The following is a 22883-nucleotide window of genomic DNA, read 5'->3' as shown; positions in this document are numbered from 1 at the left end:
CGTCTCGTCGGAGGATGATGAGCATGGCAAATGTTGCTCTCATGGCCATCCGATCGTGGTTGTAAAAAGTACACCTGGGCAGTTTGTAGTATGTGGATGTGATTCGGCGGGTACCCGCAGCACATGTGCCGCACGCACTGGCGCACCTGCACCGTTGAGAGTTGGTGATAGCGCTACTATCCCATCCGAAAAGGGTCCGCCCCCCCATTAGTGCGTGTGCCCGCGTTTCCCTCCTCGGCGGACATGCGCGTCGTGATTGTACAGTATTGTACAGTAAGTAGCCCTGGAGGACTGCGGGATCCCAAGAAATCCCAAGGTTTCGTGATCCTGGATGAACGTCCCGCGCCTGGCCGTCTTTCTTTCGAGGTCCTTCATCCGTGACCCACATCCATCCATCCCACACACATCTATCTATCCGTGTCACCTAACCTGTCTGCGCACCTCACCACACTGCCCGAATTCAGCCCTTTCACGTCCACGTCCTCTCCGTTCTCGCGCATCACGGCATCGCTGGCGATACTTGGGCCTCGAAGTGCTGTTCTTGCCCACCGTCCTGGAAGAGCCTCTGGTGTCGAGCTTCCTTCCGAGACCATATCAGCGAAACAGCAGCCGACCGGGCATTCACCTTCGACAGCGCACTCCGCCTGACCCGCCGCACGCGCGACGCCGCTTCTCTGCGTCACGGTTCAAGACGTCACAGCTTGCGCCTCTCGAGACATCTCCGTCACGATGTTGACCCGATCAATACTCCTCATCGCCGCTGCGGCCGCCGAACTTGCGACCGCTCACACCGTCATCACATACCCGCTATGGAGAGGCAACAACCTCATCTCCAGTGGCTCTACTCCACCGTCGATGAGTCCGACTTCAGTAGGAGTTGACTTTAACAATGTTAATGGGACCATACAACCGACATTCCCTTGGGGCATGCAATACACATTTCCTTGTGAGTCTCGCCTCGCTGTGGGAACACACAACCAGTCCGGTCTTCTGCAATGCGCGACCCGCTAACCGTTCATGCGCTTTCAGGCGGAGGACTCCCTCTGACTTCCAATCGCACAAACTGGCCGGTCGGTGGTGGAGCCATCTCCATCGCCCCCGGTATGGCACCTGGCTTCAAGAACTCCTTCATCTACATCAACATTGCCAAGATCGAGGGCAACGAGCTGGCGCCCGGCAATTTCTCTCGCCTCGCGATTCCCCCGTTGGCCATCACCGGAAAAGATGACTTCAACCCGTACCCGGGTCAGTTCTGTTTGCCTCAAGTGCCAATGCCGGCCGGAGTGCAGTTCAATATCGGCGACCGTGCCACCATTCAGGTCGTGCAGGTCGCGGCAAACGGCGCCGCTGTGTACAGCGTAAGTGTTGATACCTGGTCCTCGTTCGCGGGCTATGCATGCGCATTTGGTTCGATCTCCTGATGATGCGATGTCGCTGACTCCTACTTGTTTCAGTGCGCGGATGTCACCCTCTTCGCCAACGGCAGCCCCAACATTACCACCATCACCCCGCAGAACTGCTACAACAGCACCGACCTTGCCATCTCGGGCATCTTTACTACAACATCACTCTCGTGAGCCATTAAATCAGCTCTCGATTCTCAACGGCCATGCGGCGAAATGTTGGATTCAAGAGGGGATCAAGGTCTTGGATATCAAGACTTGCTCCAGCCAAGGCAACCGTCGTATTCCTACAATGGACACGGTCATGATCGAATCTTCCTGCGCTCCCACCGCCGCTGCCGCCACTACCTTATTTCCCATTTTATTCTTTTCAACCCGACATTTTTTTACGACAGCTTAGGAACGCCGACAAGGTGAAGCGGATAGTTTTTTTTGGAGAGGACGTGAAGGATGATTACCCATGAAACTCGAATGTATTCCCTCAAGCGCATTCTTTTCTGTATATGCAACCATAGATTGCGATTTTCCGTATCTTATCTCGGGGAGGAGACTTGGTTTCAATCGAACTGTCCAATTTCCCAAAAGCTTTACTGCCTGCTTGAACCAATGCGACCGTGTAATTTGCGAGGCTGATACCTGCGACTACGACGATCTGCTTGAGAAGGCCTGATGAAGACCTTAGTTTGGTGGAATGGGCAAGTGACAGACTGCCGCCGCACTGTGTGATAGCGGCTGTGTACGCTAAATCATTGCTGCTGGGCTTCCGTAGTGGACGCAGCGGGCCGTACCTGCTGTAGATTTTCACGACGTCGGCAAGACCCCGCGCGTCTCCCTTGCTGAACGGAACTTCACCCTTCTGCAGTACATCACGAATCCTCCCGTGTCGCTGTCGCTCCCTAAACCGCCGAGATCAGTCCCGCAGTCTCAGGCAACACATTCGTCTTGCTCGATCTTGACATCGCATGCATGGCATCAAGGTGCCCATCGGATGTGCCTTCGCTCTACAGGGTGCCTCGGGAACATTGTCCGCGAGAACATCGGAGCTTTCGGCCCGGTGCTCGTGGGGTTTGGACATAGGTGCTTAGACAAGAAAGGAGTCCGTAACATAATGTCGACATAATCATAAATTTAATATCGCAGCCTGCCGCCGGAAGTGTCTCGCGTCTGCCGCTGGTGGCCGAGATTGTTCTGACTCACATTGATCAACGACAAAGTCCCGATTTCAACGAGGGTCTGAATTCGGAGAGAACTTGCTTACCATCGGATATACAACGATCAAATATGCCGCGCAGCAAACGGGACACCGGCGTCGAACCAAAAACGAGAAGCCGTACTGGCTGCTGGCCATGCAAGGCGCGTAAGGTGAAGTGCGGCGAAGAGCGTCCTGTATGCACCAACTGTACAAAGAACGGAGAAGTCTGCGATTACAGTATCCGGTTGAACTGGGGCGGCCGCAGCAGGAAAGACAAGGATGGCACGCCGACCGATGGCGGTTTCACCTTCATCAGCAGTCCCACTGGAAGCGCCGCAAGCGGCAATGAGCACGAACACGTCTTTTCAGCACAACACATTGCTGTTGCGCCATCTCAACGCCCCCCGAGCAGTCATCCGGCCGATATGCCCGCATCAATATCCAAGGCGACGAAAGGCAATTTTACATTCAGAAACAGCAGCAGTTCGCCTACCGAATTGAGGTCGCCAGATCTGAGTGAGAAATCCGTGTTCGCCCCCCCTTATCCTCCTGCAAAGAACGATGTCCAAAGCCCGCCACACTTGGCCGAACATGCAGCGCCAACATCGGCGCCGACGACCGATGACTTTTCCTGGTCGTCACAACATCGAGCCAAGCGAACTCGACTCCACAGTCCCATGCCAGCCCGCTCGCCCGCACCTGAAAACGCCACCTCCCAGACGCAATCTCGTGCGAATCTCTCACCCTCGTCGACACTCTCCACATCGCGTGATGTGAGCAGCCACCCGGAGAGGCCCAATACGCCGGACTCCTTCGGCGTTCCCGCATCTCCGTGGTCAATGAAAGTCGGCCTCTCAACCCAAGAAACTCCAGATCTCCGCCGATTGTCGGTGAAGTCTCTTCTCTCAGAGGACGCCACGGACGAGCAGCGATCGTTCGCGCCGCCTCCACGCCCAGCATATCACAAGCAAGGCCACCGTAGCTATGGTTACGACCATGGTTTCCCCGATCTTGACGTACCTCACAATGACGACCATGCGGTCATCCGCCCCCGCTCACCTGATATGCGCCGAGCCAGCATCATTTCTTGCGCCAGCACGAATGACGGCGAGACAAAGCAAATGGCTTTCGAGCCTCACGGTTACTACGCCGAACCGGTGCTGATCCATATCCCTCGCGCCCTAGAGCCATTGCCCGCGGAGCTAGTCGAGAATCAGATGAACCTGCTCTACTTTCACCATTTCATCAACCACACTGGCCGTATTCTCGTCCCTCACGACTGTCCTGAGAACCCTTTCCGCTCAGTCTTGCCCCAGTTGGCCGTGCGGAACCAGCATCTACTGCATCTGCTTTTGGCCTTCTCCGCATCTCACCGCGCGAAACTACTAGATCACCCCGAGCCGGCGAATCGCATCGCTGGTTGGATGTCAGACGTGATCCCCGCCCTGCGAGCCGCACTCGAGCCGCACTCCATACCTAGCCCCACGGACCCCTTGGACCCTGCTTCCCTCGCTCCCTTGGCGACAGCAATCATGTTGGCCTCGTTGGAAATCGTGACCCCAAACACATTTCCCGTGCGGATATCATGGCAACAGCATTTGGAAGTGGCGAAGCAGATGATTGTTGCCCGGGGTGGTCTGCATCATCTTGCACATTCGCGCGCGGACGGAGCCCGCGACAAAGCCATTTTCTTCCTCTCGCGTTGGTTCGCCTACCTGGATGTCCTCGGAAGCCTATCTAATCGTCTTCGCTCGCCCCTCTTTGGGGCCTATCGCGAGGATGGTGGTGGCATGTGGCTCGTCAACCGTGATGATACTGAGGTCTACCAGATCGACTGTTTCTTCGGCTTTACGGGACGCTGCATCGCCCTGCTGGCGCAAGTCGCTGAGCTGGCTGCACAATGTGATGCAGAACGCATCGATCCCGCCACCAATACTGTGCGGCTCAACTGGCAGCCTGAATCTCATCACCGCACCGCTGCGGAGGACCTCCAGAGTCGCTTGCACGCCAGCGCCACGGCCCCATTCCGGGGTTGCATGCATGCTTCGAGCCCTGCTGACCTCTCCCTGGCCTCTACGCCCAGTGCCATCTCCACCCCTGCTTCCATGTCTACCCCCAGCGCCAACACGCCACCACCACCAGCTTTTCTATCATCAGCCGCACATGGTACAGCCCGCGCTGCCGAGATCTCCGCCACCAATACGGCGTTCCATCACGCGGGCCACATCTACCTCTCTCGCCGCGTCCTCAACCTGCCAGCATCAGATCCGCAAATCCAATCGCGAGTCGCGCTGATCAGGTCGGCGCTACTCTCCGTCCGCCGCGGCAGTTCGGCCGAGAGCTGTCTCATCTGGCCAATCTTCGTCGCGGGGTGTGAGAGCATCAGCGCGGAGGACCGCGAGGTCTTCGAGGAGCGGTTACAGGGCGTGGAGGGATGGGGGATGCCGCGAGTCCGAAGGGCTCGGGAGCTCATGCGGACAGTCTGGGAGCAAGGCGGGAACCTACATGGTGGAGCTCGCTGCGGTTGGGAGATGTTGGCAGAGGGGGAATTCTTCGGCTAGATCGATTGCTCTCCTGCTGCCAATATGGAGTAGCCGATGGCTTTATTCACTTAGATACCACGTGATCATAATCCAATCTCGCAGAGTTTCCCAGTAGACTGACATGTCGTCTCGATGCAGACAATCATCTCCGTGCAATCCGTGGACCGGGCGGTGGAGCTTGCGTCCAGCAAAGAGCGGTCGTGGCGCGACAGCCTGCTCGACACAGGTAGGCATTCCATCTCGCGCAGACAAACCTTGACTTGCTGTCTGGATCCCCGCATCGCTTCCGTGGTCGCTTGGCCAGACTGCGCCGTGTCCATCATCCTCACCACTGTCGTCATCCTCCGTCAGACGGAATATAGCACCCTCCTGGGTTTAGCAGGAGGTTCCATCCGCTCCTTCTTACAGGCGAAGGAGCGGTTCATCGGCACTGCCGCGTCACGCGTTGATGGGAGAGCATTGCCTTGTGGAGCCTCTCTCTCTGTCTTTCTCTCTTTCTCTCTCTCAGATGTCAAGAAGCGCGGCGAGAGTTGGCCCCAGAATCGCGCCGTCCCAATCGAGCTCCGCTGCGAACCTAAATTTATTATTAGAGCCCGCGTTCGCATGCCGCCCGCCCGCCCGCCCGTGCGGAAAATATTTCCGAATCAAGCGAATTTCCCCTGCCAAAATCTTGCGAAACACTCCCCGTCGCCTGCACGATCGCATCCGCCGAATCGTGCCTTTTTTGTTTTTGGCAGTCCACGAGGATCGCGCGTGGCGCTTCGCCTCGTCGTCGCTGATGAGTTCCCTGCTGTGGCGTGGGAAGTCTCTCCGCAGGATTCGATTCCCCCCTCGGATCTTCCCCCCCACAACGCCATGTCTTCGGACCACATCCGGGCAGGATCAGGAATCGCAGTCGTCGAGGGGTCGCCTGTGGGTGCGTAGGCCTTGTTACTGATGCAGACCCCGGTCGAACGTAAACCTCCGTCGTCGTCGTCGGACAGTCGGCCGTGTCTACTTGTTTGCAAGCTCCATTCGCCCTGTTGTCGTCCTCTCCCTCTGACGGGCATGGTCAGTGCCTGGCACTATCGCCAGGGGGGCACAGCCGCACACGTGGGGAACGTTCATCAAGGTAAGACCGTAACTTGATACCACCATCAGTCTGTGTCTGCTGTCCTGGCGCGCATCTCGAACTCTCGTCGAAGTGCTCTTTTTTAGATACGGAATCCATTGCCTCAATGGGAAGCCGCGTGTGATCTTTCCTCGACTGAAGCCCTCGCGCGTATGTCAGACTTCTTCGACAGAAGAGTGATATCTCGTGGATATAAAAGCCGGTTGATATCCCGTCCCTAGACTCTCTCGAACACAGCATCAACCACTCCGGAACAATCAAGAAACATTGCAACGAAAGCTCCAATTACTCTCCGTCTCTCGAAACATATCGCTCCCTTCAATCCACCGCTTCGCAGCCCCCAAGACTTCTACAAGATGGTTTCCATGTCAACTTTGCTCATGGTCGCGCTCAGCACTCTGGGCAACGCCGCACCCTTGGTGCCTCGCGTCGATTGCGCGACTGGCTCTGGCGTCTACATCATCGAAGCTCGCGGAACCTACGAGGGAAACCCGGGCAAGATTGACCAGGTTGCTACCCTGATCAAAGGCAAGTATCCTGGTTCGGTGGTGGCCAGTGTCAACTACCCTGCCTCGGCTGGCCTCTTCTTCGATCCCGGTTACAATCAGTCCGTCAGCGCGGGCGTCAACGATACAAAGTCCAAGATCGCGGACTATGTCAGCAGCTGCGGTGCAAAGAGCCGCATTGTCCTCCTGGGCTTCAGCCAGGGCGGCAATGTCATGACCGATACCCTTGCCGGCGGCCCCGGCAAACCTGCTCGCCTGGCCGAGACCTACCGAGCAAACAGTAAGATTGCCCCATCACGCGCTTCGATCGAAGATCCGAGAGATGGGAATTTAGTCTGACCATCCCTCCTAGTTGCCGGCGTGGCCGTCTTCGGCGACCCGACCTTCACCAAGAAGCAGACCTTCAACGGCGGCACCTCGACCAAGAGCGGCATCTTCGTGCGCTCCGGCGGCAGTCTCACCAACCTCAAGACCTACGCCAAGGTCGTCCGCAGCTACTGTGACGAAAACGACGAATTCTGCTCCACCGACAGCGACAAGCAGGGCCCGTCCAACAGCGTCCACAACAACGAGGTGCCCGGCCATGCCGACGAGGCGACCGCGTTCATCGCCAGTCTGCTCGGATAGATGGGACCGGTAAGATCCAGCGAAAGTCCCACCACGGCAAGGAAAGGGTTCCGCCAAAGTCAGTACACTCACATCGACAGTGAGAAGCGCGCCCCCACCAGCGATCCGTCACTGTCAAGATATATTCATGGTATATAGAATCTAGTGATGAATGAAACCATTTAAATTTCGGGGAAAACTCCTCCTGTGAGGTCAATCTTTATTTCTAACCACCCCATCGCTGGCACCTTGACGTTTTCGTTCACTCCACCTTGCTCATGGCTCAAATACCATTCCGAGGTCCTTCGCTGCACAGTGAGGCCTTGCGTAGAAACATCTACATCACGTGCGCTGTCCTCGATGATGCAGAGACGATACTTCCGAGGATAATATCTCCGTCTCTATTTGACCTGCGTCATGGCTCTCTCTTTCTCTCTCTCTCTCTCTCTCTCTCTCTCTCTCTCTCTCTAGCCACTTCATTCAGAAGGCATAAAAATCATCATCATCACAAAAAACGAACTTTGCTACGCTAAACTGATCGACAATCTCCTCGTGATCGAGGGGCGCGGAAAACTCAAGTGAATTCTTCACTGACCTGTTTCGCGATGGAGAGCGCATTCTCGAACTTGTCCTTCTGCATCCGCCCGCCGCCGCACTCCATGGCGGCGCCGAAGTTCGGCACGACCTTCTGGGCGGCCGCGATCATCGCCCGAGTGAGCTCGAGGTGCTCCTCGTGGACGACGCCGAGGTACAGCTCCGTGTTGTGTTTCTCTACGGAGTTTTCAGTCAGCTCGCGTGACGGAAATAAAAAGACTTCGTTGGGGTTTCTGTCGACCACTCACCTAGGTGGGGCACGAGATCCTTCAGCGGCGCGAGGTATGCGTCGAGGTTGTCGCCGGGCCCGTATTGGGCCGTCGCGGACTTGGGCACGGGGCAGTGGAAGTAGTTGATGGGATGCGGCGTTTCCTCGTAGATCCGGATGCCGCGCTCGACCACGACCTCGAGGGAAGGCGGCTCGAACCAATGCTTGTGATCCATGTCGCCTGTGTCGGGGGGGGGATTGTCAGCATCTGTATGGGCGTGTGTGTGGCCACGATCGTGGTTCGATGGACGACTCCGCAGACGAACCGTAGCAGTTGTGGATCCCGAGCTCGACGTCCTGATCCACCTCGGCGAACATGCGCATCATGTACGCGACCATGTAGTCCCGCACGTCACCTTGCCACCATGGCTGGTAGTATTCCAGTGCGGTCCCCTTGGCCTCACGTTTCGTCGCTTCCCATAGTGCCGTGTCGCCGGCGATGTCTATCTGGATGGAGAGGTCCTCGTGAGGGATGCTATCCTGGGTATTTCGCATCGCCTTGAACAGAGCTTTCTCGTAGAGAGGCGCGATCCGCTCCTGAAAGACTTTGCTGATGAACGGCAAGATGACATTCGGTATGGTCGGGAACGCAACCTGGAAGCGCACATGTGATGGGATGACGCCCTCGTCCTTCAGCTTCCGGAAGACCTTGTAACTCACAATCGCGGCGACGTCGTAGCCCGTCTCGAGACCCGACTTTTCGACCGCAGCCACTTTCTCGTCCACTTCCTCCGGAGTCCATGGCCCGCTGTCTTCGACGGCGCCATTGGACTTGAAAACCGTGCAGATGTCCTTGGGGAAAATAGCTTGCTGGAAAAGGGTGAAGTAATGTCGGTCGCCCGTCTCACCGTCGGGGATGCGCTTCAATCGATTCGGGAGCTCAGCGGTGCATGAACGAAAGACGGATTCGGCGTCGCTGTACGGTACGCTGCCAACCAGGTGGCAGCCGGTGACGGTGGGCTGAACCATTGTGACGGGTTTCGCGGACGGGATGGGTCGGCGGGACCGTACCAGAGCGTCGGATCTGGGAGAAGATTGGGGGATCGAGGTGGTCAGCGGTCAGCGACTCGAGGGGCCCATTATGTACCGAGGCTTGCCTGTTGCCTTTGCTCGTTTCGAGATATTCCTCGCACAAACTACTGCAAGAGCGCGGCATGGGTTTCGACACTCGTCGTTGGCGGTGCCCGCACTAACTCTGCACGAGGGCGAATCGCCCGTGATTAACGTGATGGACCAACTCGTTAGCAGAGATCCTGGGGGGCACCGGCGATTCTCTGGGTCACGATCGAGCCAGCCACGATCACCAGCGGTATCACTTGGGCAGGCGACATGTCCCAAGAATGCTAATGCGGTGTCCGGCGGCAAGTCCTTCCTTGTTAGCAGACAAAGGCACAAAAGGGCACGATATCTGGCGGAACATCCCTGCGTGATCGCAATCACCAGTCAGATATCACCCGTCGGATATCACTAGCCACTCTAGCGCGGGCACCAAAAGTGTTATCGGGACCCCGCCATCACTCTCCGATGGGAAAAGACGAGACGACTTTCCAGGCCACCAGCGTATCACGATTCTCTGGCATTAGCAACAGATCCATCACACTAATCATGCTGCCCACACGGGTCACATGCTGCTGGAGTTGCGGTTCCGGCGCTACCGTACACTCGGTTCTCAACTATCTCAAGCGAGGGAGAGAAAGAGAGAGAGAGAGAGAGAGGGAGGGATAGAGGAATCCAACATGAGGAATGCTCGTTATGGGATCCCTCTGGCGTATGATCGCCCTCGCCGCACGCCACATTGCTGCTAAAGAACAACCCAGGTAGCAAGGCTGTCGTTTCGTTGATGAGCCGCGAAAACGATAGATACACGTCGATGCCACCATCACAATGCTGTACTGCAGTCGCCCTCGTTTACTAGCGTCGCCCTCGTTTATCGCTATATCCATATCACATGAATTGCAGGTGGGCTGGGAGAGTGATATGGTACTGATGGGCTCTCAGCCGAGTGATCGTTGCGGCAGGCGCATATCATAGATGCTTCGACCTGCAGATTGAAAGCCTTGGTTGGCGATATATTGCATGAACAACCTGCAACTGAAGTCGATGTATCATCATGGGGCGGATATGCTCTCCATCAGGAATGCCAGATTCATCATGCCATTACCCAGAACCGACACGCCAGTACCTACTTTCCACTCCCCAGCACAGGATGGGTGCATGAAAAAATCCTGAAAAATCCACCACAAGAAATCCTGCTTCAATGCAATGATTACTACCATGATCTCCTCTTTGTCTTTGTTACTTCTCGCGAGACGAGACATCGCATTCGGTTGGAGAGATGTCAGGCCTGTTATGTTGGTTCACGTGACGAGCCGATTCATCCCCGGGCCTCAAATGAATCATCGATGCCGTAACGTTCGAAGTGAGAGGCTACACTCTCGAGTTCAAGGTCTTCTTGCATATACGCTCTCTACGGTCCAGAGGTCTATTAGCGTTGGAGGCTCCGAGTAGGTCGAATACTCCTGAGCACCACAACGTAACATGAGTCCAACCGACCAATAATCAGCGAGTAGAGCGTCATTATCGCATCGTCATGTAATGCCTCGAAACACCTGCTCGATCCACGTTCATGTCGAGTCTCACAAAACGAGAGCAGGCGCAACATCTTCGATCAGTCCTCTGCCGCGTTTCCCTACACGAACAACATGAGAACAGGCCCATGCTCCCCGCACGACCTTCTGCGCGACATGCCAGCACAGCACGACCTGATGAGAGCGCCAACGGCATCTCCCGACCCATCGTAGGCCCCTCGAGAGACGCATGCAAGTGTGGCATGCCCGGGGTGCGTGATAGGAAGTGCAGCGTCCATGCGAGAAGAGCGTGCGATATCACACCCGCCGATAGGCCACGAGGATGACGTGCTCCCAAACGCCGCCGCCGGAGGCTCTCCCTGTGCTGCGCTGCGGGGTCCGTCCGGTAGGGAAGCTCCGGACGATGCATCTCCCACACTACTGTGCCGTGACGAGGTCCTAGTCGAAGCCCGGCGGGATCGTGATCCTCGTGATGGTCCCATACCGACCGTGCGGACCGGAGCGGGCGCATTGCCCTTGACGTGCTGGTCTGGTCAGCAAAGCATGCAGTGGAGCCCTGGCAGGGAATCAGGCACGTACACGCACAAGCCCTTTCATTAGGCATGCCATGGGAGCCTGTCCATCACCGAATGTCAGAGGTGTCGCTGTCCGCGTTCCTCATGAGACAACGAAACTACAGTACCTAGGTGCGAGACGACTCCGATGCCCGTTGAGCTTGGGTGTCCCGTGGGTTTCGTCCAAAAGGACATCACTGAGCGGCGGTCTAGATGCGGTAGATAGATCCTGGCCCTCTTTTTTGCGGGACTGATGAATGAATCACATTCATGAGGAGGATGAGGAGGTCAGCCATGATGATATCGGTGAGTGCAAAGCGCATCTTCCGTGGCCCAGGGAAAATGTGTTCCGCGTCTCATTATTATTACTATCAATTCATGTCCTGGGTGATCACTCGTGGTGATCGTTGATATCATGTCGATTATCAGCTGTCGAGGATAACAACATGATCGATCACCATCGTATCAATGACAGCGAACGAGAGTGCAGCATGGAGGGATCAATTTTGGAGCAGTACTTTATTATGTACGTAGTAGTGGTGTATGTACGTGAGGAGCGTTTAACCATCGAGCGATGCCACCCGCAGTATATCTATTATTCGCGCATGGGGTGTGGGGTTGTTGATGGTTGATGATTGATGATTGATGATTTCCCCAGGTGCCCAGGTCATGGTTGATGATCGATTGGCGAGGACGCAGCTTGCAAGCGACAAAGCCCGCCCCTCGGCGCCCGCACCGGATTCGGCGAATTGAACGGATCTGAACGGATCGCCCAGTTCTCCTCCGTGCCCCCCCCCCCACCTACTACTCCTAAATTATTACCGGGCACGTTGAAGGCGGAGGCGAAACCCGCTCAGACCGGCGGTCTCATCGTTAATCTTTGACAGAAGGGAACAGAGGAAACGCATTTCCGTGATCCTCGCCCAAAGGATGGCACCGGGCTTACCGTCAAAGGGACCAAAAAAATGTGTAGAAGGACGAGACCCATACGAACGGCCACGATGACCACGCGCGAGGTGGTGGGTGACAATCCAGGACCGGCCAGGATGAATGCTACATGTGCATATCCACTCCGCGGTATCCAATGATGAGAGCGAAACTCTCCCAGCTGGACCCCTCGCCGTCACCACCGCCTGGCCTGGGCACCAACGTCAGCGGGGCGGGCGAGCCGATGCAGAAGCGTCTTTGTTAGCTCTTGCTTTCGCATGTCTTGGCTCGCGGACGTCGTTTTCTGGATTATTCCCTTTCCTAAAGGCCGGCTTGTCTCCAATCGTGGTGTGACTGGAATCGAATCGGCTTTCCGGGAGAGCTTCTATCAATCAAGTTGCCGGTCGGACACGCAGCCATCACCAGTCCTCGGGGCATTTCCTTGACCTCGTCGAGCGATAAATGCTCCGTCGCCGGAGAGGAGCCTTCGCGTCTTGTCGATCGACCGCCTTCGGGGAATGAAGTCAGACTTCTCCTCACTTTATGTCTGTCCCGCTCACTTTCCAACCATCGCCTGAGACGTGACGGGATTGAAACGACCGGTCCAGTGACCGCGGAGTCCCGCCTCAACGAGAGCATTTCTGCGCACCACCGCCGCCATGGAATGGTCACCCAGCGATCAACGAACCTCGCAGGGCCCGGCTCATGCGCTGTCATCAGAATCAAGCTTCCAGCAGACTCGAGATGTCGCTGGGAGCAGTGTCTCTGGGTATTGTACGTGAGATGCGTGATCGTGATCGTGGTGTGAGGTGATGTGCTCGCGTTCCCGTCCCTGTGGCGGCTGCCGTCTCCCAGAGAAAGCTGATCATTGAGCAGCCAGCCAACACAGCCAGTCGGGTCTGAGTCCCATCCCGCCTTCGTCGAAGCCGCCCAAGAAGCGACCGGGGCCAAAACGAGACTCCAAACCCGCGCCATCAGAGAAGCAAGAAAAAAACCGACACGCGCAAAGGTACGGTGGGATGGGCGGCGGAAGCTACAACATGTCTGACGATCACACAGGATCCATCGCGAAAGGAAGGAGAATTACACCAAGGTTTGTCAGCCACCTTGGCCAGCTTAAAAACATGCTCAGACGGGATGTAGGCACTGGAGGTAGAGCTGCAGCGCTGCAAGGACGTGTGCACCGAAGCTTTCATGGAGCGCGATAAGGCCTTAGCGGACCGTGACCATCTCCTCGAAGAGGTCCGCATGCTCCGAGCTCAACTCTCCACGCAGGCCAGCCATCTCTCCCCGACAGAGACCTACGCCAGGTCCGATGTCACCCGCAACAGCAGCTTTTCCGCGTCCTACGCGAACACGCCGCCGGGGAATCTGGGCCGCGACGGGACCTCCAGCATCGCGGAAGCGCATCGTGAGAACATGTTCCAACACGTCGGCGGAGGCAGTTTCAAGTCTGACACGGCCCAGTCAGGTCCTAAGAACCCGGAACCGCATGCAGCTGCACCCGAGAGCCATTGTTCCCCCCAAGCAACGTCGCACAACTCTCACAACATTGACTATGACGAGCTTGCGCTGGACTTTGTACTAACGTAAGTGCACAATTCTCTCCCCCTGATTCAAATACTCGTCGGAGACTCACTTCGGGCCCGTCGTGTGTGTCCTCGCCCGCTGACAACCATTGCAAAGTCTTGAACGGCCGTGCTTCACACACGGACAATACCTCATGGTCCGGGCGCACAATCTCGAAAGTCAGCATCCTGAAACCGGCGACGCTCTTCCCGTCCCGGACGAGGTCCCCAAAGATGAGTTGAATCACGACATATCCGGCCATTCGCTCATGGCGACTTTGCCATTCCATGACCACATCATGCATCGGCCAAACGAACTGCGACCGATGGGATATCCCGAAGGTCTCCAGCGTCCAGACCTCATCCGGTTGCTAGGCTTGACGGGCCAGCTCGATTGCACTGACGACGAGCTCCCTCCGGTCAAGGCTTGGCTCCGCGTCCTTCAGAACCCCCGCTTCAAGGAGCTCAATCTGGACGATTTGATGGAGCTCAAACGGAGATTACTGGCGAAGGTGCAGTGCTTCAGGTCAGTCATCTTCTCAACGTCCCTTTCAACCCTCGCCAGAGCTATGATGGCCTTGCCAGTACCGCTACTGACATGGTGTTAGATTCGGCGCGGTCGTCATCGAGGAAGATATCGTTGACACGGTGGAAGACATTCTACAGTCCAAAATGGTGGAAGTCCATTAGTCTGTCGAGCGAGCTTCTCTCCACAAATATTGCGCAGTGCCGCGACATGCTCTGATAATGCCGAGTTCGCTCTTGGGCATCTTTCCCAGGAGCGAGCATGATGATTCGATGCGCGGCCCAAACATGCCAACATGGCGACGAGTCTTGACGACATCGCTGCAAAGGTCGTTGCTCGGCCTCTTACGTGGTTCGCGATGCTGCTGAAAGATTACGAATAATGCCTGGAAAGGCTCCTCATCTTCGGTAGTCTTAGCATACTGCTCTGGAGGCACACCAAGCACGGATGTCGGCCATCTCGGGCGAGTTGGATCCGAAGAGTGATCTGGAAACAATGTGTGACGAGAGGCACATCCATCCGACTCTCGGTTGTTGGACCGTCGAGCTCAGAGGGAATCGCCTAAAAGTTTTGTGAGATTTGGATTCGCCCTTCTACTTCACGATGGGCCCGCGTTACCAATTGACCACGAAATGTACATCACTCCCGTCAAGGTATAAAAGGTCCGCGTAGAAATTGCACGATCAGAGGTTGCACTCTGCGTGGCGTACGGTCTTCCCCATGGCAGTAAATATCTAACTCACACGAGAACGACCAAAAGTTTCTGCCTGTTCATGAGGGAAAGGAAGGAAAGGGTGTGTTCCACTGTGGAAGTGAATCCTGATGTGGATGAAGGTAGATCATGATTGCCGTGTCCCTTTATACTGACGACGCTGTTGGAACAACCCTACATAGCCAACCCTATCTATATAGCCAATCGATAATTGTGCCACCGGATGTCAAATTTGAGACCCGCTCGTGCGTCATATTGATATGTGCTTTGCCTCATGACTATCAACATCGCGCAGCATACTCCACCACTCTCCCGCAGTAAGCGCAAACCGACATTCCCAGGAGCTCCGTCTATCGTTGCGATGGCTCGTCGTCTTTCATATTCACCTGTCGAAATATCCTCTTCAACTACAAAGCATCCCCGTCTCGCCCACAACCACGCCTCATCTGCCCCTTAGATCGAGATGCATTGGGCTCTCCAGACACTCCAAGACACGTCGGCCGTGAAGTGGATCAGCATCAGACTCCTCTCGCGACGCCCGTCAGATTCGAGGACGAAGATGCCCGATCAAGCCACGTTCCTCCGGGGTCTTGCGAAGCTCTACCCGGACGACGCAAACTCACCGTGGTACATCTTCGTCGGGCTCGTCCTCCAAGCCAACGACCGCATGGACGCGATCGCTGCCCTCTTCGAGATCCTGAGGGAGCAGACTCCGAATCGAGAAGATCTGATCACGAAGGTCCGCACGCTGAGAGAAGCGCAGCTCAAAGCCAGCGTCCTGATCGGCTTTCCCAAGGTGAGCATCGACCATGGGCTCCAAACCCGAAACCCGTCTACTGACCTCAGCCCTCAGGGCATCAACGGATGCATCGCGCTGCGAAACGCGGTCCAGAAGACCGCGCCCGAGCTCCTGACCGTGCTCGACAAGGACCCCTCGCTGAGGGAGAACCTCTCCCGCCAGGAGAAGGACTCGCGGGGCCTCGCCTTCTTCCAGAGGATCTACTCCCAGCACACGGACCGCGTGCTGGAGAACATGTCCCTGGCATCCGGGGGCGACCTGTCCCAGTTCGCCATCAACGCCGTCTACGGCGACCTGATGGCCGAGGAGCGCCGCCTCGGCGCCAAGGAGACCGGCCTGCTGGAGTTCCTGGCCTGTTATGCTGCCGGGTGAGTGACCCTAGGCTGGGACCCGACACCCGCTGCTCCCCGTTGAGGTCGGAATCCTTTTTCGCTGACATGGCCGCGTGATAGAGGTTCATCTTGGTCGCAGGCGAAAGGCCACATGTTCGGCAGTCGGAACTTGGGGAACAGCGCGGAGGAAATCCGGGGCGCGCTGAATATATGCGACGCGATCGAGGACCATTTTCAAATCCACGTGAACCGACAACCCGCCGCCAACTGGACTTGGTTATCTAAACTCGACGCCTGGGATCATTGATAGATGGGAGATGATAGATGATAGATTCAATGTGCCAGGAGACATTATTTGATTGAGAACTTTCGACCAGCGCCGTGATGTCACACGAAGCACAGGATACAACATGGTCGAAGACGAGCCAGAACGAGATGTGACTCGACGCGTCCTGCTGCCCGCGCTGCCATGGTCTGACGCACTCTGTCGTTCCCACCCGCCTTCAAGCCATTTTGAAAATCGCCTTGATCGCATCCGCCGCCAAGCCAACGTTGTAGTCTATGAGGACTCGCCGGTCCGGAGTGCTCCCGGGGCCCATTATGCATATCAACGAGAGGTAATCGTTGATTTCGCGACCGATCATGTACAAATTCTGGCTGCCCGGGAGGGTTATGCTGCTTTCGCCCACCGCCTCGCTGATCCCGTTCGATTCTCCGGCCAGGTCGCCGGCGTGGACATGGCTTTCCTCCTCGTCATAGTCGTCTGTGTCGCTGTGGCCGACGCGGCTGTGTCGGAACGGATCGATGGCGGTGTTGCCGTCGTTGCCGTCGTCGTCGTCGTCGTCGTCGTCGAAGTCGTCGTAATCATCGTCGTAATACTGGTCATGGCCGCTGTGGCCCGAGTATTCCTCGTCATCCTCATGGTCGCGCGACGTTCGTACGTTTCGACCTCCTGGCCGATTCAGTTGCTTTCTCGACTGTTGTGTTGCTCGTCGTCGATGACCGCTCTCTTCGGATCCATTACCGCGCCAGCCGTATATGTTTTTGGCGTCCACGATCATGTCTACATACTCGGAACAGACCTCGAAGTCGCGCAGGAACGTCGGGCTGGCGTCGGTGGCGAGGTATATGCGTGACATCGTGTCGAACAGATATACCTTCTGCATATTGCATTTCGAGCATAGCTTCGTCAGGAGCGTTTCGATGGCCGGTAGCTGCGGTAGAAGACGCTGCACTACTTTACTGATGGCCTCGTGGATCGAAGCGTCGTATATGCTGGTCTGATGGAACGTGAGCCCTCGATTGCCATATCCTCGATCGTTGAGTTCATCTTGAATATTTTGTCGGACGTCGCGGAAGGTATTGTTCTTGTACTCATCACTGAGGCCATCCGTTTTGTGCACAAAGACTTCGAAATTTATCCGCGGATAGTTGTTCATCAGCCACAGTGCTGTGCTGACTAGCTTGTGGATGCTGTGGATGTTTTCGTCCTGGATGTCGATAACCCAGACAATTGAGCCGGCCGAGCTGAAGATCGCTTCATGATTGTAACCTGGTGACATGAACGGCAGAATCGATGGTACCTCTACGCATTCCAATTTGATAAAGGATCTATAGACGCAAGTCAACACATGGGACAACCGGGTTGCAGACTCCAGACGTACTCGATCGCGGTAGATTCAACAATCGTGTTTGTTGGCTCAAGGTACAATGTCTCACCAGCAGACTTGGTCTTTAAGATGACATGCTGGATAGAGGACTTTCCACACCTGTATCACGCTTGTGATCAGCAACCCGCGCCATCAAAATAGCGCTGCGACACCATATATAAACATACCTGCCCAGGCCCATCAACAGTACCTTGGGAACACCCTTCTGACTTGCTTCTCCATTGCGCCACGTCCTCGACTCAGCCTCATAGTTCACAGATGCGCTTGATTGCACTGCGATGCGCCGTTGGCCCTGATGAGAATCCGTTAACCAAATGTCTTCCCCATGCGAGCTCGGAGTCGATGAAGTGTGGCTCGATGAGGTAGTGGCAGCTCGCGAGGAGGTGAATCGGAGTTGAAGAGGGTTGGTTTGATGGACGGCTTCGGGCGCCGACGAAGGACTATAGATGCTTGCGCCGAAGAGTGTCCTCATCGCGACAGACACGACGGCATGAATCTGGGATAATATTTGCACCGAAAGTTTGCAATTTTGATGGTGAGTAGCATAGAAGTGAACTATTCAAGTTACCGCCGCGATGCATACTTCCAAGGTGCATGATGCAGAGGGCACATGTGGTAAGTGAGTTACAATGCCGTGCTAACAGACATCTTTCATTGATACTTTGGAGATAGGGTCAATTCCGAAGCCCATGCCGGTCGCCTGCGTCTTGAGGAGGTGGAGAGGGGGAACCGGGTGGTTGACAAATAAGGAAACTGTGAACAAAGCAAGTGCAGCAAGTATTGTGGAAGGTACATCCCGCCGTCACGTCGATTCACCGGAACAATACACGCCTGAGCAAGCATGTTTCGAAGCGCACCTGGGCAGGGGTGGGCGGAACGATTGAAACGACTTTGGGACCACTTACATCCATTCCCGCCGCCATGATCGTTGCTTATCAGACGAGTTCGCGCCTGTTGCGGTGCCTCGAGTGCCTTGTCACCGTTGTACAGGGGCCTCTTGGGATAAGATACTGCAGGAGTGATTTAGTCGCGGCAGCTTGCTCCTGTGATGACCTTTCACCGCTCTTCGGATCGGACGCCAAGTCAACGCGGGGGCATAGATAGGCAGTGCGGGAGCCGTGGAGGGATGAGGCCGCGGGTCGACGATGACATGTGCGTCGTCCCTTCAGACGTGCATCGTGTCGGACGAGTGAGAAGGCAGATTAATGAGAGAGAGCGGCCCGCTCGGCCAGTAATAATAATAGATTACAGGGCTGAGGCTGAAATCCGACAGTGCTTTTTCTTCTCGAGGATGCTGCTAATGCAGAGCCGACGTACGTCAACGGGATGTTATGAGGCTCTCGGGAAGCGTTGCCACGATTTCGGAGATGACCAGAGTGAATCGAAGGCGGTTCCTCCCTGTCGCGGGCAGTTGAAATTAAACTTTCCGGCCCGTTATCAGTCGTGCACGTTTGTGTGACGGGGCGTGGGACGAGCCTCGGAAGATATGCCCCCCAGGTGCTTTATTACCAGGGTGGTGATGTCACGTGCGAAATTCCCATCGAGTTCGCAGCGCTGTGGACATATTCGACTGTTGTCAAGGTGTTGCGCAGTACTGCGGAAGGGTAGAAATTTGAGAACCCGAGAGCGTTGGGCCAGCTGCACGATCGGTGGAGTACAACTGGCTGGTCGCAAGTAGCATCTGCATGCTTTTGGAGAACACCACAACTTCAGGCGTGATCTCATCTCAATGCCTCGTCGAAGCACCAAAGGCATCGTGTCGGGCGAATCAGAGATGATTAGCGAGTAGGTTTGCTCTGAAAGCTACTTTCGTTAACACCATATCATGACTATGTGTAGCTGATTTGCGATAATGATGCTAGCCCTCTAAATGCGACCGAAGCTCGTTCAGAAACCCATCAGTCAACATCAGTCCCGACCACCAATGACAAGCAAATGCCTGCCGCGATAGTGGAGGCCTTGCCACCAGCGCAACCGCTACCCCTGGATGTCGATCTACGCTTCCTCCAGGATCGCGACCTGTACCATAAACTAACAACCGATGATATCCACAATGCATTCCTCAATTCAGAACTTCGTCCTCGCAATGACGCCACCTTGGCGATGCTCCTGGAGGGCGGCCATTTCCGCAGGGCAGCCGAAGTCGCCATGCGTGCCATCATCCAATGTCCGCCGGACGTCGCATCTCAGATCTTGCCTCTTTTCTACACACGCCTAGCTTGTCTCGTTCTGATCTCTCGACAGGACTTTGCATTGCAGGAGGCGCTGCCGCTACTCGAGATCCTATCAATCAATTCCCATGAAGCGCAAGCTGTCGTTGCACAAATCCCTTGGGAGCTACGGCTCTTGCTCGCACGACTACAGATGGCCGGTGCTGCTGACGGTGGTCGCCGTGGGATCATGACGCTCTACATGCTTACCACGGAGGCCAGGGCTGCCCTTCGTGCGGGAAGAGATGCTCGAGACCCAAGAGCGACCGAGCTCTGGAGCGCGCGTCTCCAGGATCTCGGCTTCCGCGTCGGCGACGCTCTGGTCGAGATGGGAGAGGTAGAGACCGCTGATCGACATTTCAACAGTCTTGTTGGAGTTTGTGCTACAGAGGAATTGGAATATCGCAGAGCGCTTCTGCGAGTCCGTCTGGGCGATAGAGATGGTGCTCAGCGAAGTGTGGCAAAACTTTCCGAAGGAAGTAGGAAACGAACCTTGCACGCCGTCTTGGACATTGCAGAAGGAGACTACACTTCTGCGATCGAGACTTGGCAATCGCTAATCGAGGAATATCCCAATCACGAATTGTTCGCTCAGAATGCTGCGGTCTCATTGTTATATACGGGTCATATCCGATCCACACGTGATGCGCTTGAGGACATTTCTCAGCGACTCCCGATGTTCCCGGCTCTTTTATTCAATCTGAGCACAGTGTACGAGCTCTGCACAGAACGCGCTGCGGAGAAGAAGAGTAATCTCGTCCAAGCGAGCGCGGACCGAACACCTCAGCCGGCAAGCGGAGGTTGGGAACGTGCTAACATCGAATTCAAGCTTTGAGCCCAAGATCCTGCTTCGGCTGTTCTTCATGGCGTGCGTTGAATGCCTGCAAGGCACAGGCCTCTTTGGATGTCGAGGGCGACATGTCAATCCCTACATCAGCCATGGCTTCATCGATGTCCAGGATAAGGTCTTCGGCCACGAGCTCCGCTCTTGCCGCATCATAAGCCATCACCGCTTCGGATAATTCCATTTCGGCTTGAGCGAGAGGCAGTCTGGAAATACTGTCTCTCTCTATGACATTTGACCAGATCTGAACCGCCTTTTCTAGGTGGCGTCTGTTGGAACTGCCAGTCAGCCCCGTACAACCAAGCCTTCATGTCCAAGGGGCTCGCAACGTCGACTGGAACTCACTGCGGGAAGATGAGACTTACACTCGCGTCTCGAGATCTTTCCCCATCTCTACCCGCGAGCACAGCATATGTGCTCGCGCCTTGACCGCGTCACTCGCCTCATAATAGAAAATTAGATCTATCGCCTCTTGACAGTCTTCATATCGCTTGTCAGCGAAGGCGTTTCTTGCATACTCTGCCGTGCGGACTTGGCAGCGGCCTTTCAAGGCGAGTTCGGCCCACGAGTAGCTGCCAGGGTCGCGCAGATGTCGTTTGGCCTTTAGAAGTGCAAGCATCTCGGTGAAAGAACCTGCCTTTTTGGGCCGAGCTTCGTTGATGGCCGTGTAATTTCTGCAACTCGAATCAATTAAATGCTCAAGATGGCTCTCCTCATGATGCTTCTCGGAATCCTCCTTCGCCATGGCGGTTGTTAGACACAATATATTGCTGAGCGAATCAGAATAATCAAAGCCGGAGATGTACGAGGGCGATGATTGCAGTGACGAGTATGTGCTTGGGATGAAATGGTCACGTACTGTGACGCATTTTTATAACGATACCTACCTATGTATGATGAGAGGAAACCCTGTTTGTGCAGTGTGACCGAAAGTTTGTTTGCACGGCATTATGTGGGCGTCGCGTGTCACCTGCATGCGTTGAATTATTACTATACTCGAAAGGTGAATTCACCTAAAGAGGAAGTACAGGATTTGCGAATTTGTTGTTTGGTTGTTATTATCCTGCCTTGGAATGTCACATTTCGGAGCTGCTTCCTTTCACGCCGCTTTCCTCACTGAAATGCACCTGCACGGTTTGACATCGGCATGTGTGCTTGGTATGACTTCATGACCAGGCAATCTTTGTGCTTGCGAAAGGCAAGGCGATTCTTGAAATGCCGACCAAAGGCAATTAGGCCATCTAATACCGTCATCTGAGAGTCAAGATGTCTGCATCTCATGATCAAGATTCCTGCTCAGAGTCGGTCGACGGGATCTCTCCGAATTCAGCGGCCTTCTCATCGCAGATCTTCGCAAGGCCTATGTCTTTGCTGGACAGGCCTTCGGGCCGATGCGTCGTCCATCGGATGTGCACTTTGTTGTAGACGTTGGACCATTCCGGATGATGACGCTGCGCCTTGATGTCGACGACGACCGCATCCATGAATTTCTAGACGGGAAATCTCTCAGTCATCGCGCAGTCAAGCCATGATTTCACGGGCGGACCGCCGCGGTGATGTCCATTCACCCACCCAGGTTTTGACGAATGTCGGGAAGCGGAAATCTCGCTCGAGGCCTTTCCCATCCAGACTCAGAGTCCATCCTCGCTTTTCGATGAGCTCCGTGGCTTGGGCGATGATTGCAGACGCGTCCGCTTCGCCAGGGGAGACGCGAATCTCGGTCGTCCGATTCATGCTGCGGGTTGTTGTACAGTGCAAGGCCCGACCGGGAGCGATGATTCCACCCACGACGACAACACGCCTTTCAAATTGTAGCAAGAGGCGGCGGCCCGCCATTGTGGATTTAGTCGAGCAGATGGCGAGATGCATTTCATGTTGAAGCCAGCAACAATAAAAAGACATATACACGTTCAGGGGTGCTACATTCATT

The 22883-nt window shown here is 55.5% G+C and overlaps 10 protein-coding genes across 10 annotated transcripts; 6 read left to right on the top strand and 4 right to left on the bottom strand.

Annotated features, from left to right (window-relative positions):
* The first annotated feature begins 277 nt into the window (after positions 1–277).
* K489DRAFT_378423 (uncharacterized protein) lies at positions 278–1992 on the top strand. The gene is made up of 3 exons (XM_033604402.1): positions 278–946; positions 1030–1358; positions 1455–1992. Exons 1-3 carry the CDS (start codon positions 730–732, stop codon positions 1575–1577), a joined length of 669 nt encoding a protein of 222 aa, XP_033461073.1. The 5' UTR covers positions 278–729; the 3' UTR covers positions 1578–1992.
* Positions 1993–2684: 692 nt separating this feature from the next.
* On the top strand, positions 2685–5156 carry K489DRAFT_316112 (uncharacterized protein; the record flags this gene model as incomplete). Its single annotated transcript, XM_033601133.1, has 4 exons — positions 2685–2978; positions 3714–3863; positions 3930–4677; positions 4768–5156. 4 exons carry the CDS (start codon positions 2685–2687, stop codon positions 5154–5156), a joined length of 1581 nt encoding a protein of 526 aa, XP_033461072.1.
* Positions 5157–6605: 1449 nt separating this feature from the next.
* K489DRAFT_408468 (carbohydrate esterase family 5 protein) lies at positions 6606–7382 on the top strand (the record flags this gene model as incomplete). The annotated part of the gene is made up of 2 exons (XM_033607482.1): positions 6606–7035; positions 7108–7382. 2 exons carry the CDS (start codon positions 6606–6608, stop codon positions 7380–7382), a joined length of 705 nt encoding a protein of 234 aa, XP_033461071.1.
* A 571-nt stretch (positions 7383–7953) lies between these two features.
* Positions 7954–8961, bottom strand: K489DRAFT_299836 (uncharacterized protein; the record flags this gene model as incomplete). Its single annotated transcript, XM_033600390.1, has 3 exons — positions 7954–8132; positions 8204–8404; positions 8490–8961. Coding segments are annotated over 3 exons (852 nt in total), but the record flags the coding sequence as incomplete, so codon positions are not given.
* Positions 8962–13036: 4075 nt separating this feature from the next.
* On the top strand, positions 13037–14550 carry K489DRAFT_408466 (uncharacterized protein; the record flags this gene model as incomplete). Its single annotated transcript, XM_033607481.1, has 6 exons — positions 13037–13070; positions 13169–13301; positions 13352–13385; positions 13436–13881; positions 13979–14386; positions 14469–14550. 6 exons carry the CDS (start codon positions 13037–13039, stop codon positions 14548–14550), a joined length of 1137 nt encoding a protein of 378 aa, XP_033461069.1.
* Positions 14551–15657: 1107 nt separating this feature from the next.
* Positions 15658–16536, top strand: K489DRAFT_387633 (uncharacterized protein; the record flags this gene model as incomplete). Its single annotated transcript, XM_033606341.1, has 3 exons — positions 15658–15894; positions 15952–16265; positions 16350–16536. The coding sequence occupies 3 exons, from the start codon at positions 15658–15660 to the stop codon at positions 16534–16536; spliced, it is 738 nt and encodes a 245-aa protein (XP_033461068.1).
* K489DRAFT_171629 (uncharacterized protein) lies at positions 16501–18536 on the bottom strand. The gene is made up of 3 exons (XM_033599380.1): positions 18067–18536; positions 17894–17998; positions 16501–17840 (listed from the first exon to the last, which is right to left on the bottom strand). The coding sequence occupies exons 1-3, from the start codon at positions 18369–18371 to the stop codon at positions 16733–16735; spliced, it is 1518 nt and encodes a 505-aa protein (XP_033461067.1). The 5' UTR covers positions 18372–18536; the 3' UTR covers positions 16501–16732.
* A 1092-nt stretch (positions 18537–19628) lies between these two features.
* On the top strand, positions 19629–20944 carry K489DRAFT_408463 (uncharacterized protein; the record flags this gene model as incomplete). The annotated part of the gene is made up of 2 exons (XM_033607480.1): positions 19629–19684; positions 19762–20944. 2 exons carry the CDS (start codon positions 19629–19631, stop codon positions 20942–20944), a joined length of 1239 nt encoding a protein of 412 aa, XP_033461066.1.
* K489DRAFT_378411 (uncharacterized protein) lies at positions 20683–21838 on the bottom strand. Its single transcript, XM_033604401.1, has 2 exons — positions 21319–21838; positions 20683–21222 (listed from the first exon to the last, which is right to left on the bottom strand). The coding sequence occupies exons 1-2, from the start codon at positions 21696–21698 to the stop codon at positions 20934–20936; spliced, it is 669 nt and encodes a 222-aa protein (XP_033461065.1). The 5' UTR covers positions 21699–21838; the 3' UTR covers positions 20683–20933.
* A 165-nt stretch (positions 21839–22003) lies between these two features.
* On the bottom strand, positions 22004–22810 carry K489DRAFT_378408 (transcriptional coactivator/pterin dehydratase). Its single transcript, XM_033604400.1, has 2 exons — positions 22526–22810; positions 22004–22443 (listed from the first exon to the last, which is right to left on the bottom strand). The coding sequence occupies exons 1-2, from the start codon at positions 22787–22789 to the stop codon at positions 22237–22239; spliced, it is 471 nt and encodes a 156-aa protein (XP_033461064.1). The 5' UTR covers positions 22790–22810; the 3' UTR covers positions 22004–22236.
* Between the last annotated feature and the right edge of the window lie 73 nt (positions 22811–22883).

This window comes from Dissoconium aciculare, assembly GCF_010015565.1.
Source record: "Dissoconium aciculare CBS 342.82 unplaced genomic scaffold K489scaffold_4, whole genome shotgun sequence".
NCBI classification, from domain to species: Eukaryota; Fungi; Ascomycota; class Dothideomycetes; order Mycosphaerellales; family Dissoconiaceae; genus Dissoconium; species Dissoconium aciculare.
This window is presented reverse-complemented; position numbering and strand designations above follow the sequence as displayed.